General features: G+C 36.4%; 2 protein-coding genes across 2 annotated transcripts in view; one reads left to right on the top strand and one right to left on the bottom strand.

The window, feature by feature from the left end:
• LOC128025880 (B-cell receptor CD22-like) overlaps positions 1-4246 on the bottom strand; it is an 84012-nt gene extending 79766 nt beyond the window's left edge. The window contains exons 1-3 of the mRNA XM_052612502.1: positions 4203-4246; positions 3284-3352; positions 1645-1989 (exon numbers count right to left, since the gene is read on the bottom strand). Of these exons, the coding sequence (XP_052468462.1) occupies positions 1645-1989; positions 3284-3352; positions 4203-4221 (433 nt within the window). The 5' untranslated portion in view covers positions 4222-4246. The remainder of the gene's footprint in view (positions 1-1644; positions 1990-3283; positions 3353-4202) is intronic.
• Positions 1-12322, top strand: part of LOC128026593 (B-cell receptor CD22) — a 62428-nt gene that overhangs the window by 8585 nt on the left and 41521 nt on the right. The window lies entirely within an intron of this gene.

The following is a 12322-nucleotide window of genomic DNA, read 5'->3' as shown; positions in this document are numbered from 1 at the left end:
TTATAACAACAACTTACCGTAACATTCTCATATAAAGGATCAGTCGACTCAACATCAGATGCTGTACATCTGTCATGATCACGTCTGGAATGATTCATCTTAAACATTAAAGAAATAGAGACAAAATTAGAGACTAAATAAATAATGACTATAAACTTAATATATAAGATCAGAACTCTTACATATACCTGAGTTTCAAGTGTGTCTTTCCTCTTTTTAATCCTGCTTCTCCTTAAAAACAACGTTGTGAAAACAATGTTACATAAAAGAGTAGAGAAATAATATACTGTATTATAAAAATATTGGAATTGCATATCTTGCATTTCTTCTGTGATAATATTTCATTGGTCAATACCAATTAAATTGTATTCCTAAGATCTTCCACCTAAATTAATTTGTACAAAAAGTTACCCTTACAACAGTTTTTCTTTTATAGAAGGTTATATCTGTAAATTACACACATCTTACCCAATAAGCATTGTGATGATAACTGCAGCTCCACAAATCACACCGACAGATATGTACAGTATCAGCAGACGTCCTACAACAGAGACAAAAGAGTAAAATATCTGAACAGATTAATTTAATTTAGAAAGAGTAAATGAGCTGCTCTACCTTTAACCGTTACAGTAACAGCGTCTGATCTCTGAGATCCATGTTGATTGTGAGCCTCACAGTAGAAGCGTCCACTCTGTAGTGCACTGAAACTCTGTCCAGATCCAACAGCTGAGCTTTGATTCTCCTTAAACCAGCTGAAGTTCAGAGCAGGAGGGTTTGAATCACTGCTGCAGATCAGAGTCACTGAATCTCCCTCCACTTTTACACCAGATCCATTAATAGACACTGAGACATTCCTGGGAGGATCTGAAATACATAAAATATTAACATTCACAAAAAAAAAAAAAATAAATAAATAAAAAAATAATTGTATGTGAACAATGTGCAGATGATGATTGACTCACACATGACGTTTAGAGTCACAGCATCAGAGTATTTCTCTCCATGTTCATTGCTGGATCTACACTTGTATTCTCCACTGTGATCAGATCTGATCTTTGAGATGCTGTAGATTCTTCCAGATCCTACAAACATTCCTCCTTTAAACCAGCTGATTTCTGCAGGAGGGATTGAATCACTGCTGCAGATCAGAGTCACTGAATCTCCCTCCACTATTACAGATGGACTGATGGACACTGAGACGCTCTTTGGTGGGTCTAAAGAGGACAAACATTTTGTGTAGTTCTCCTTAACTACACATAAACTCAGCAAGTTAAAATTTATCAATGATTGTACTCACAGTTGACATTGAGCTGAGCAGCAGGAGAGATGTAAGTGTGTCCATGTAGAGCACAGCTGTATCTGCCTGCATCCTCTCTTCTGACTGACTGCATCAGGAGTTGATTGTTTCTGTCTCTTCTCTCAGTTAATGGCTGTGAGTTTCTGTACCAGATGAATGTTGCTCTGTCAGTCAGAGTGCAGCTGCTTTTACATGTCAGACGGACATTATGTCCCTCTGTCACTCTCTCAGGAACCTCCACCTGAAGATCTGAACACAACACAGACATTATATCTAGTGCTGCTGTCATACACTGATTATTATTCAACATAATGCACAGAAGAAGAGCTCAGCCTCATGAAAGTCACCTGTGACATTAAGAGTCACTCCTGGTTTACCAAGCCATTTTCCACCAGGTTTATCAGTGATGAATCTGAAACAGTACATGTGTTGGTCCTTCTGTGTCACATGACTCAGTCTGATGGTGCAGTTCTGCTCTTTGTCTCCCAGATACTGAAGCCTCTGACTGTATTCAGGATCCTCAGACAGATCTGGAGGCTCTTCACCATGTATTAGCAATCGACTCCAGAACACTTTCTCAATCTTATATCCAGTAGGGTATGTATAAGTGCAGCTCATTATCACTGATGAGTTCTTTAGTGCACAGATGTGTGAAGGACTGTAACTCACACCCCAGTCAGCACTAGAAACCCCTGAAACACAGAATACATATTGTACAAATGCATCCATTCAGGGCCATCGCAAGGGAGGTGCCAAGGAGGCAAGCGTGACTTCACCAAGTACAACATGTTCCTGGATTTACATTATTCGATCATAAAATTTTATTTTAAAATGTGCACATTCACTTTTGTTTGTATGTCTAATAGTCGAAAACGCATACGTTCATTTATGAATTAATCATGGTCACATATTTTCAATTAAAAACGGTGAACTTTCAAAATAATTTGAATAGTTTGCATCACTAAAGAGTCTATAACTGTTAGTCACTGAACATTTCTATCCTAAAACCGCACTACTTAGTGAAGTGACATTCAGCCAAGTATGGTGACCCATACTCAGAATTTGTGCTCTGCATTTAACCCATCCGAAAAGCACACACACAGAGCAGTGAACACACACACACACACACTGTGAGCACACACCTGGAGCAGTGGACAGCCATTTATGCTGCGGCGCCCGGGGAGCAGTTGGGGGTTCGATGCCTTGCTCAAGGGCACCTAAGTCATGGTATTGAAGGTGGAGACAGAGCTGTACATGCACTACCCCCACCCACAATTCCATCCGGCCCAAGACTAGAACTCACAACCCTTCGATTGGGAGTCCAACCCTCTAACCAGTAGGCCACGACTTCCCCTTACATATTTCCACAAACTCTCAATGCATTGTGCTAGTGACAGTAAGTCCCACCTTCTTAAGTGACATTACATTCAGCCAAGTATGGTGACCCATACTCAAAATTTGGCACCCAAGGGATCTGTTGGGGGTTCGGTGCCTTGATCAAGGGCACCTAAGTCATGGTATTGAGGGTGGAGAGAGCACTGTACATGCACTCCCCCCACCTACAATTCCTGCTGGCCCAAGATTCAAACTCACAACTCTTCAATTGCAAGTCCGACTCTCTTCCCACAACTTCCTCATCTTTAAATTGGATCGAGCGCAGATGGACCACTGAGATGAAAAGCTTAACTTTTTTAAACTTTTTGTCATCCTAAACCATTTGCCATCTACTTAGTCTTATATTGTCTATCCGCTATGACTATTTTAGTTCTTTGAAGGACAAAATAGGTAGAAAAATGGAAATAAAAGTTAGACATAAACAAGATGAAATTCAGGCCAGGAGCGAGGCCCTCTAGAGGCATGAGTGCAGTCACACACTTCGCACAGCCCTTGTGACGGAACTGAATCCATTGTCAAAGCAAATCTCTCTCTCTCTCTCTCTCTCTCTCTCTCTCTCTCTCGTCTTTTTAAAGAGTTGCAGTCACTTACTGTGAATCATGATCAGAAAGATCAGAAGAAGAGGAGAAGCCATTCTGACTGACATCATCATAGCAACACCTACAAATAGATTTACAGTTTTAAAGTTTATAGTAATATTTTTATGCAACATTGTCATATTTTATAAGACAATACCAAGTAAACATCTAATTATTACGGTTAGTTCATTGTCTGTTTAGATGTTTGTGTTTTATTGAGGTTTAGTGTTTTTGTGATTGGTTGTTGTGCTGTTAAACTATAGTTAAGCATACAAAACTTTAACTTCCTCTTTCTGGCTAGTGTAAATCGAGCTCCATCTGCAGTTGTCGACTAAGACAGTCTTTGTGGGTTAAGCTACAAGTTAAACCTGGTGATCGCACCAACACACAAAACATGACTTTTGTCAGTGCTTTCAACAGGCTTACAGTATATTTATAGAAAAAACACATCTAATCACCAGGTAAAGGGGATTAGATGTTTTAAACATTCACCACTATTTTATTTACTTAATCAAAAACATTTTTATCAGTTCATTCATTACATGGAAATTAAACCCATGACCTTGGCATTGCTAGCACCTGTTTGAGCTACAGGAATACTCATACCAGTGATATACCAGAATATACCAGTTTGTTCCAGTGAAATTGTTACTGGAATTTTAACTACTTGGAGTGCAGAATTTACAAAACATATTTTAATCTAATTAATTAATATAATCAATCTATTTAAGTTTGAATAATTTTAAACAACATACGGAAACACTTGGACTTTTGACCTTAAACTTGATTAATGGCAACTTCCCTGTGTGACAACTAGCAGCAATATCCCCTAAACCACACACACACACACACACACACACAAACACACACACACACAAAACACACATTTGATGATATCAGTCTAAAGAATGATTATAAAATCATGTTCTTACCCATTTCACCAAATCTCATGACCAGTGACAGAACTACAAATGATCAGGATGAGACCAGCAGTGGGGTTTTTATATGGTTAACGTCTTTTATTTTAGCAGAAGGATATAACACTTCACACAGAACAAATGCAGCAGAAGCAGATACTAAACATGGCAAAGTAAATGAATACTGAAGCACACTCATGCACCATATGAGATCTTATCTCTGTAGCGACCACAGATATAAGAAAATCATACGTGCAAACTCACAGCAGCATCTCTCTAGTGTTGTTTACTGTGTGATCATGTGACCCTCATGAGAGATGGAGAGAACAGGTCTGACATCACAGTCCTGTTGCTCTGACATCGAAAGGCAGATATTGCTGATACTGTTTAACTGTGAATGTATAATACCTGTAGAAAACATTCATATCAAAAGGTATTTGTTTGGATAACCGTGGAATTTTCTTCTGTAGAGAACGATTAGTGCTTATTTCATTCCGTAGGCAAAATAAGTGCAATCAAGATGAATAAATTTCATGTCGGACCTGGCCTAATGGTTAGAGAGTCGGACTTGTAACCGGAAGGTTGCTGGTTTGAGTCTCAGGTCTGGTAGGAATAGTTGTGTGGACAATGAATAACCAGTGCTGTCTTCCACCTTCAATACCATGACACAGCAGCAAAAATAGCTACCCATGGCCCTGGGTGTGTATTTGTTCACTACTCACTGCTGTGTTTGTGTGTACCCACCAGTGATGCGCGGGTTGATCCAAAATGAGCGGGTGCCTGCGGTTACACGCGCCTTCGAGTCATCCAAAAATATTTTTTATGATATTCGGGTCGCGGTCGGTCGGGTCGTTTGAAATTTATATAGTACTAGACACAATTTTGAAATACATAGGCCTACACTTTATTGGCTGAATAACTGGCGCAAATAGAGTGACCACCTTTCCCGCTTTACGTTGTACTGTACAGCAATTTTACCCTTTGTCCCGACTCACGCAAATTGAGCATCTGTCCTGCTTTTTCATTCGACCCTGCCTATTAAATACACGGATACGTCCATAGGCGTACTGTTAACTTGTGTCCAATAGTTCAGAGGAGAGCATTAAAAGTGTTAGTCGATAGGCTGAGTCGTACGTTAACCAAACTTTTGACTGGTGCACGAACGCCTCCTCAACAATCTCAAATTGGAGAGCGCACACGTTGTTTGGTCAGGTTAAGCAGCCATGGCCAGTGTGGACACGAAAAAGAGAAGACACACTTTTAATAGCGAGTGGACCGCAACATAATCTTGGTTAAGACCTGTAGATTGCGAAGCAGAGAGAGCTTTTTGCATTTTATGCAAAAGCAGTTTTTCTGTGGGACATGGTGGAGAATACGATGTGAAGCAACATGGTGCATGTGAGTACCACAGAAAAAAGCGCATCATCAAGAAATATGCAAATCAGTGCAATCGTTTTACAATAAACCCAATGACCCACAGGCTGACAAAGTTCGGCAGCAGAAGTGACAAGCATGTATCATGCCGTACATCTCACACATTCATATCGCTCTACTGCAGTAACAAGTTAGCCCCAGTCACTTTTCCAGATTCTGAAATAGCTAAGGAAAAAAGCTGTAGAAACTTTGGGTGATATTTTGGGACAGGTCCCACACAGCAAAGGCTTCCGGAATGGACCCGCAAAACGGACCCGTATCGGTGTCCACTTGCGCGCAATGACGGATCTGAAACGAAGGCGGATCGCGGACCCGTTTCTCCGTGCTGCATCCGCTCCGCATCCGCGATTAAAACCTTACCTCCACATTGAAACATGTATCCGCCACGGACCCGCAACGGACTCCTAAAAATACTGTCTCATCTGGTTCGGGTCCATTTTGGACCCGTTTATCTCATTTTCAAAATCCCTTCTGTTCTTGTTGTAGGATAAAATAGGATAAATGAAATATTAAGATAAACTATGCCTCGTAAGATAAACTATCACTACACTGTAAAACCCGACAAGTAAACTTAACTCAAACCGTTTGAGTAAACAGATTGCCTTGATTTAAACCCTGTAAGTTTTAAAACTTTGCATTCAAGTAATTAAGTGATTAACTAAGTGCTGATTGAGAATTAGTGATGAACAGCTGCTGTTAGTGACGGGAAGATGAAGCCTCATGAAGCTTTAAGCTTTTCAGCCAAGTGGTTCACAAAAGGGTTAGTTTTTGGAAACTTAATTTGCTCACAATTCCACCTGGTGGCCAACAAGTGTAAAACAACCAGATATATTAGAGACAGAGGTGTAAAGTACAGGGGTCAGAAAGTAAAAGTCCTGCCATATTTTTGTTCCACCCATGAACTCAGCAGCTGATTTCACCAGAGGAACCAAGTTATAGCTTTCAAGTCACAAACTAGTCTCAAGTCAAATCCCAAGTCATCAAATAATTAAAGTGAATGAGATAATTAAGAGACTAATTAAATGATTGTGCAGTAGTGATGAACACCTGTCATTATTGTGCATCACAGAGGATCAGATTCTGATGTTTTATTGGTTAAAATGATGCCACCATCATGGAGATCAGTGTTTGCTTCAGTTGGGCTCTTGAACTTTGGCTTCTCTGTGTTAGATATTTCTCTATAAAAGTACATGTGCTGTTGTAAAGCAGTGCAATCAGTGCAGTGCAGCAAACTGTTACTAGCTGGTTTTACATGATGAAGTAATTATTAGGCATCAGCCGGTTTACTTCCACAATAATTACATTTCATTTAACATATGTTCCATTTTTAAATAACATACCTTGTGGAACTGCAACATGCAAATTAAGCATTGGTTTAACAGTTATAATGAATTAACCTGAAATCTAATCTATGTAATGAATAAAAAAAAAAATAATTGAAACCTTGGCCTAATAAAACGCACAGACATCATGACCCAGCATATGAATCTCAACAATGGTGAGAACCAACAAAACGCTTCAAGCTGAAGTGCATGCAGGGTAACAGCATGGTAAAAAAAAAATCCCATCATGCACTGTAGCATGAATAATTATTGTAACCACTGTTGAGGATCATATGATAAGTGCTCATGTCTAAAATCCTGAGCCTGTACAATTCCCCCCCCCCCAATATTTACGCATTATAATAACATTTGTTTAATAGGACTTTTGGTGTAGATCAGTATTAGCTGAACATCATGTGACAAACCAAAGAGAGTCACCCTCATGATGTTCATTTAAATGTTTTACATGATGAAAGGGCAATTTAAGTTGCTAATTGAAGCTTTAAATTCAACAATGTGTTAATATTTACTATGTAACACAATCACAAGTGTTTAAAAGCAAATTATTTTGAATTTTTAAAAGGGTCAAGAGCCCAACTAAAGAAAACACTGATCTCCATGATGGTGGCATCATTTTTAACAATAAATCATCCGGTTTTCTGTCATTCTCAACAACAGCAGGTGTTTATCATTACTGCATAATCATCATTTAATTAGTCACTTAATTATCTCACTAACTTTATCCTAATATAAAGACGTTTTTTAAACTCTATATAAAAAAGTAGGACAAAGAAAATCTGCAATTTAAAGGGTTGGTCCACCCAAAAAAAATAATGTCATTAATTATTCAACCTTGTGTCGTTCCAAACCAGTATGAACTTTCTCCATCTTCAGAACACAAATTAAGATATTTTTGATGAAATCCGAGTGTTTTCTGACTACCACTTTCAATGCCCAGAAAGGTACACTGTAAAAAGTGTTTCCCTATATTTATTCAGTAAAATTGTGTCAAAAATTTACAAGCAATATTATTAATTAAATTGAACACATTTTAATTAAGTATAAATAATCGTAAAAAATGAGTAGAATAACACGACAAAATTAGGTAAAATTTACATAAAAATATTGATTTCATTGGACAAAAATCAAACAAACAAAAAAAAACACTATGCTAAAGAATACTATGTTATGCATGCCAGGCCAGTAGTTGAGGATCATGAAACACCCTTCGAAAACATTATATACATGCACGACATCAGCCTTTTTACAAATTCACATTGTTGTTGCTTACATAGATATGATAAAGGCATCATGTTCAAAAGTTTGTAATGCCCCCAAAACAGTTATTGAAGACACCTAAAGTTCACAAACCGAATCACTGAATGAAAAAAAATAATAATAATAATTTGCTTACCATTGTAGTGCACCAATCAAAACTCATTTTATGGCTCCCATCATGCTTTACGGCATGAATAAATAATAAGCAACAATTCTATAGTAGCTTGTTTTGTGATTCTTACAGTTCGTCTGAATATGCTGTTTGTCACCATTCTTGAGATTCATACGCTGGTTCTTGATTTGACTGTGTGTCAAAAGAAAGTTCCCCTTTCTCTGTTTTAAACAGAATTCTCAAACTCTGGTTTAAAAAATTCCACTTTTCTTTTCTTTTTTTTTTTTTAAATCACAGGGCTGCCATAATGAATGTTATCTTGTCTCAGAGATCAGACTCTGAATGAGTTCAGATATTCAGGAAGAACAAAGATTATGTAATAGCATGACCAACACTACATGATCATCTTTTTTCTTAGTTTGTCTAGCAGTTATAACTGAGTTACAACAGCAATGTAATATTAAAACATCAAGGGCCAAGAACACAACTAAAGCAAACACTGACCACTGTAATGGTAACCAAACTTTAACTTGAACTTTAGGTGTCTTCAATAACTCTGTTTGGGGGGCCTTAAGACAGCCTTTTGAACATGATGCCTGTATCATATCTATGTAAGCAACAAAAATGTTAATTTGTAAAAAGGCTGATGTCATGTGCATGCATATAATGTTTCATGATCACCAACTACTGGCCTGGCATGCATAACAGTATTCTTTAGCATAATGTTTTTTTGTTTGTTTGTTTTTTGTCCAATGAAATCAATATTTTTATGTAATTTTTTCATGTTATTCTACTCATTTTTAATGATTATTTCTACTTAATTAAAATGTGTTAAATTTAATTAATAATATTGCTTGTAAAATAAATTTCAATTTTACTGAATAAATATAGGGAAACACTTTTTACAGTGTAGTAAAGACACTGTTAAAGTCCATTTGACTATCAGAAAGCTCTCGGATTTGATCAAAATATCTTAATTTGTGTTCAGAAGATGAATGAAGGTCTTATGGGTTTGAAACGACATGAGAGGGGATAATGAAAGCATTTTCGTTTTTGGGTGAACTTTCCCTTTAAGACTGCTGAGTGTCTATATGTGTCCACACCACAGCATTAACATGGGACAATTTCAATAAAATTAGGGTTAGAGCTAAACTCTGCAGGAAAGTGGATCTCGAGGTCCAGATTTGAGGATCCCTGATCTATGGCCGTTATCAGAGATCAGTGGAATTTATCACCATTGTTAGCTCATTGTTAGCTGAACAGCTGCTGTTAACAAACAGAATCACTGAAGAAAAGAGAAACACAAGAACTACTACAACTGACTTCAGACACAGACGAAGATCCAATCAAGAAGACATTAATAAATCTCTCAATGTCCCGGTAGAGGGTGATTAAAAAACAACACTGAACCATTATCAAATTTTTAATCAAAGATTGGACCGCACCAGTTGCACCCCAATAAGGACAGCCCTGGATCACATTCTTGTAGCTTTTTTGGCCATGACGAATGGCTTCCTAACCACACAGTTACAGCAGCCAGAGGAAAAATATATAAATAAATCACATAAGTCGTCAAGAGCTCAGCTAAAGCAAATACTTCAAACGGATATTATTTACTTTTGTGTGACATAAAATAAAGTCAGTCTGATTATTAATAATTGCAGCTGGTGATGCTGTTTGTGAGGTTGTTTAATCAGATCTTGAGAAATTTAATGTATTTTCTTCCAGTTTATTTAATCTTCATCTGTGTCTGAAGTCAGTTGTAGTTCTTATGTTTCTCTATTCTTCTGTGATTCTGCTTGTTAACAGCAGTTCATTACTAATAGTCAGTAATCACTTAATTAATCATTTAATTAATTCATTAACTTCACTACTGTTCTTAACACTGTAGGGTGGACCCATACTGACACACAGCAGTGTTCATTTAACTCCAGTGATTTTGCTGTGGTTACTGACCTTGTTTATAAGCTTGCTTTAGTTCATCACTCGTGACGTGACTTTGCTTTCTAGCACCAGGTTCTTCTGACTCACAGAGCTGAAGTTGTTCTTCAGTTGGTGTTTTTCACTCATTAGATCAGTTTTGTCCTGTAAGCTATTGATGGTTTGATTGAACTCTTCAACGGTGTTCTTGTAACTCTTTGTCATGTCTCTCTCTGCTGTGATGGTGATGTACAGCAGTATGATGAAGACCAGCAGAAGAACACAAAAGAGCCCGAGACTCACTGTGATCCCCAACAAACATCTACTTCCTCCTTACAAACACGAACAAAACACACAAATATCAAGTGAAAACAATTCACTGAATATCATTAGATCACATTTCAAATCAACCATTGTACGAACAGTGACTTGTAGGGCTTTTTGAAGAGTGTTTTTTTAAATGCTCTCATAAAATGAATTAAACTCATCAGAAATGAATGTATGATAAACTATGCAAGCAAGAATGTGCTGAAATAGTAAAAATAATAATTATGTATTAATACAGTTCATGTATACACTGAAATTTTTTTTATGTTGAAATTACTTAATTTTATTACGTCAAGGGGTTGCACGGAATAAATTTATCTAAATCCAGATATATTTCTTAAGTTGAGTGAACTTATATTTTATAAGTTGAGTTTACTTATATTTTATAAATTGGTTGTACTTATATTTTATAAATTGAGTTTATTAATCTCTTTCAGTAATTTCAGATTAATTATAATCATAATTTTAGCTAAACTATTTTGAGTAGAATTTACTCAAATTAATTGTGCAACCTAAACAATTTAATCATTTAATTTCTATATACTAAAAAATAATTTTAATCCAATATTTTTTTTATCTATTGTATCTTTCATTAATATTCAGACAAATAAAGCAAACCCAATGTTTTTAATTCTATCTTTATTTCTCTCATCCAAGATATGTTTGCTCTCTCAAACAAGAGTGCCTGTAATGTAACTCAGTAGTCACCATTTCTCAGAGACCTCAATACATGGTACACCACACACAATGACGGTAACAATCAGTGAATAGTGTTCGAGTATAAATGGGTCATTTTTAGTAGAAAACGAACTTCAGGCATCACAAAAATGAATGTCACTAAAAATAATATCAAAAGCAATCATAAAACTGTGTAAATACAACTCGAAAACTGTGAAAAATTTAACATTTTTAATTATTCATGCCCCAGTGCATGATGGGAAATACACTGAAAAAAATGATTCATTGAATTTACTAAAAAAAAAATATTTAAATATAGCTAAAATAAATTGATTGCAACCACTTACCATAATTTTTTTTAGTAAATTCAATGAATCATACCATCATAATCAATTTGTTTAAAACCAATTAATAATTATTAATTAAAATCAAAAAACTAAATTTAAATGGATTAAACTAGCTAAATTGATTTACGCTTAATTTAATTGGGGCCATAATCATTTTTTTCAGTGTAACATTTCATACGTAAAACACTGATGTTTTGTTCTTAGACAGAAATTATTTTTGTTTAACGTTACTAAGTTTCTCAAATTTTAGCCACACATAATTAACTTTCTTCTTACTGCACTTTCGAGCTTTTCCTTCATCCTGGCAGCCTGGTTATTGAGGTTCAGTTGTTCCTTCAACGCTATAATTTACATAATAAATATCTGATTCCATTATTTACACTTACATACAGTTATACAGTACACTATGTGTTCACAGATGTGCTGCTCCACAGAATGAGTACTGCGTATTTACCGTTTATTTAAATAGTACTGACCTGATAATTTTTGTTGAACTTATGCAAAATCTTGACATATTTTTGTGTGTCTTTGTTGTTCCTCTTTCCTTCAGTGATTCTGAACAGCACTCAATCAGCATTTAATTTATCACTTAATTGTCTTTAACACTGTTTCAGTGTTACTTTAACACTCTGGAGTGTGGACACATGAGGGGTGTCAGTTTACACAGGGGCACCTTCTCTTGCCCACTGATGAAGAGGAATGGACTTCCACAATGGC

The sequence above is a fragment of the Carassius gibelio genome, chromosome A1, assembly GCF_023724105.1.
Source record: "Carassius gibelio isolate Cgi1373 ecotype wild population from Czech Republic chromosome A1, carGib1.2-hapl.c, whole genome shotgun sequence".
Classification (NCBI taxonomy): domain Eukaryota; kingdom Metazoa; phylum Chordata; class Actinopteri; order Cypriniformes; family Cyprinidae; genus Carassius; species Carassius gibelio.
The sequence above is the reverse complement of the archived record's forward strand: the minus strand, read 5'-3'. Positions and strand labels throughout refer to the sequence as shown.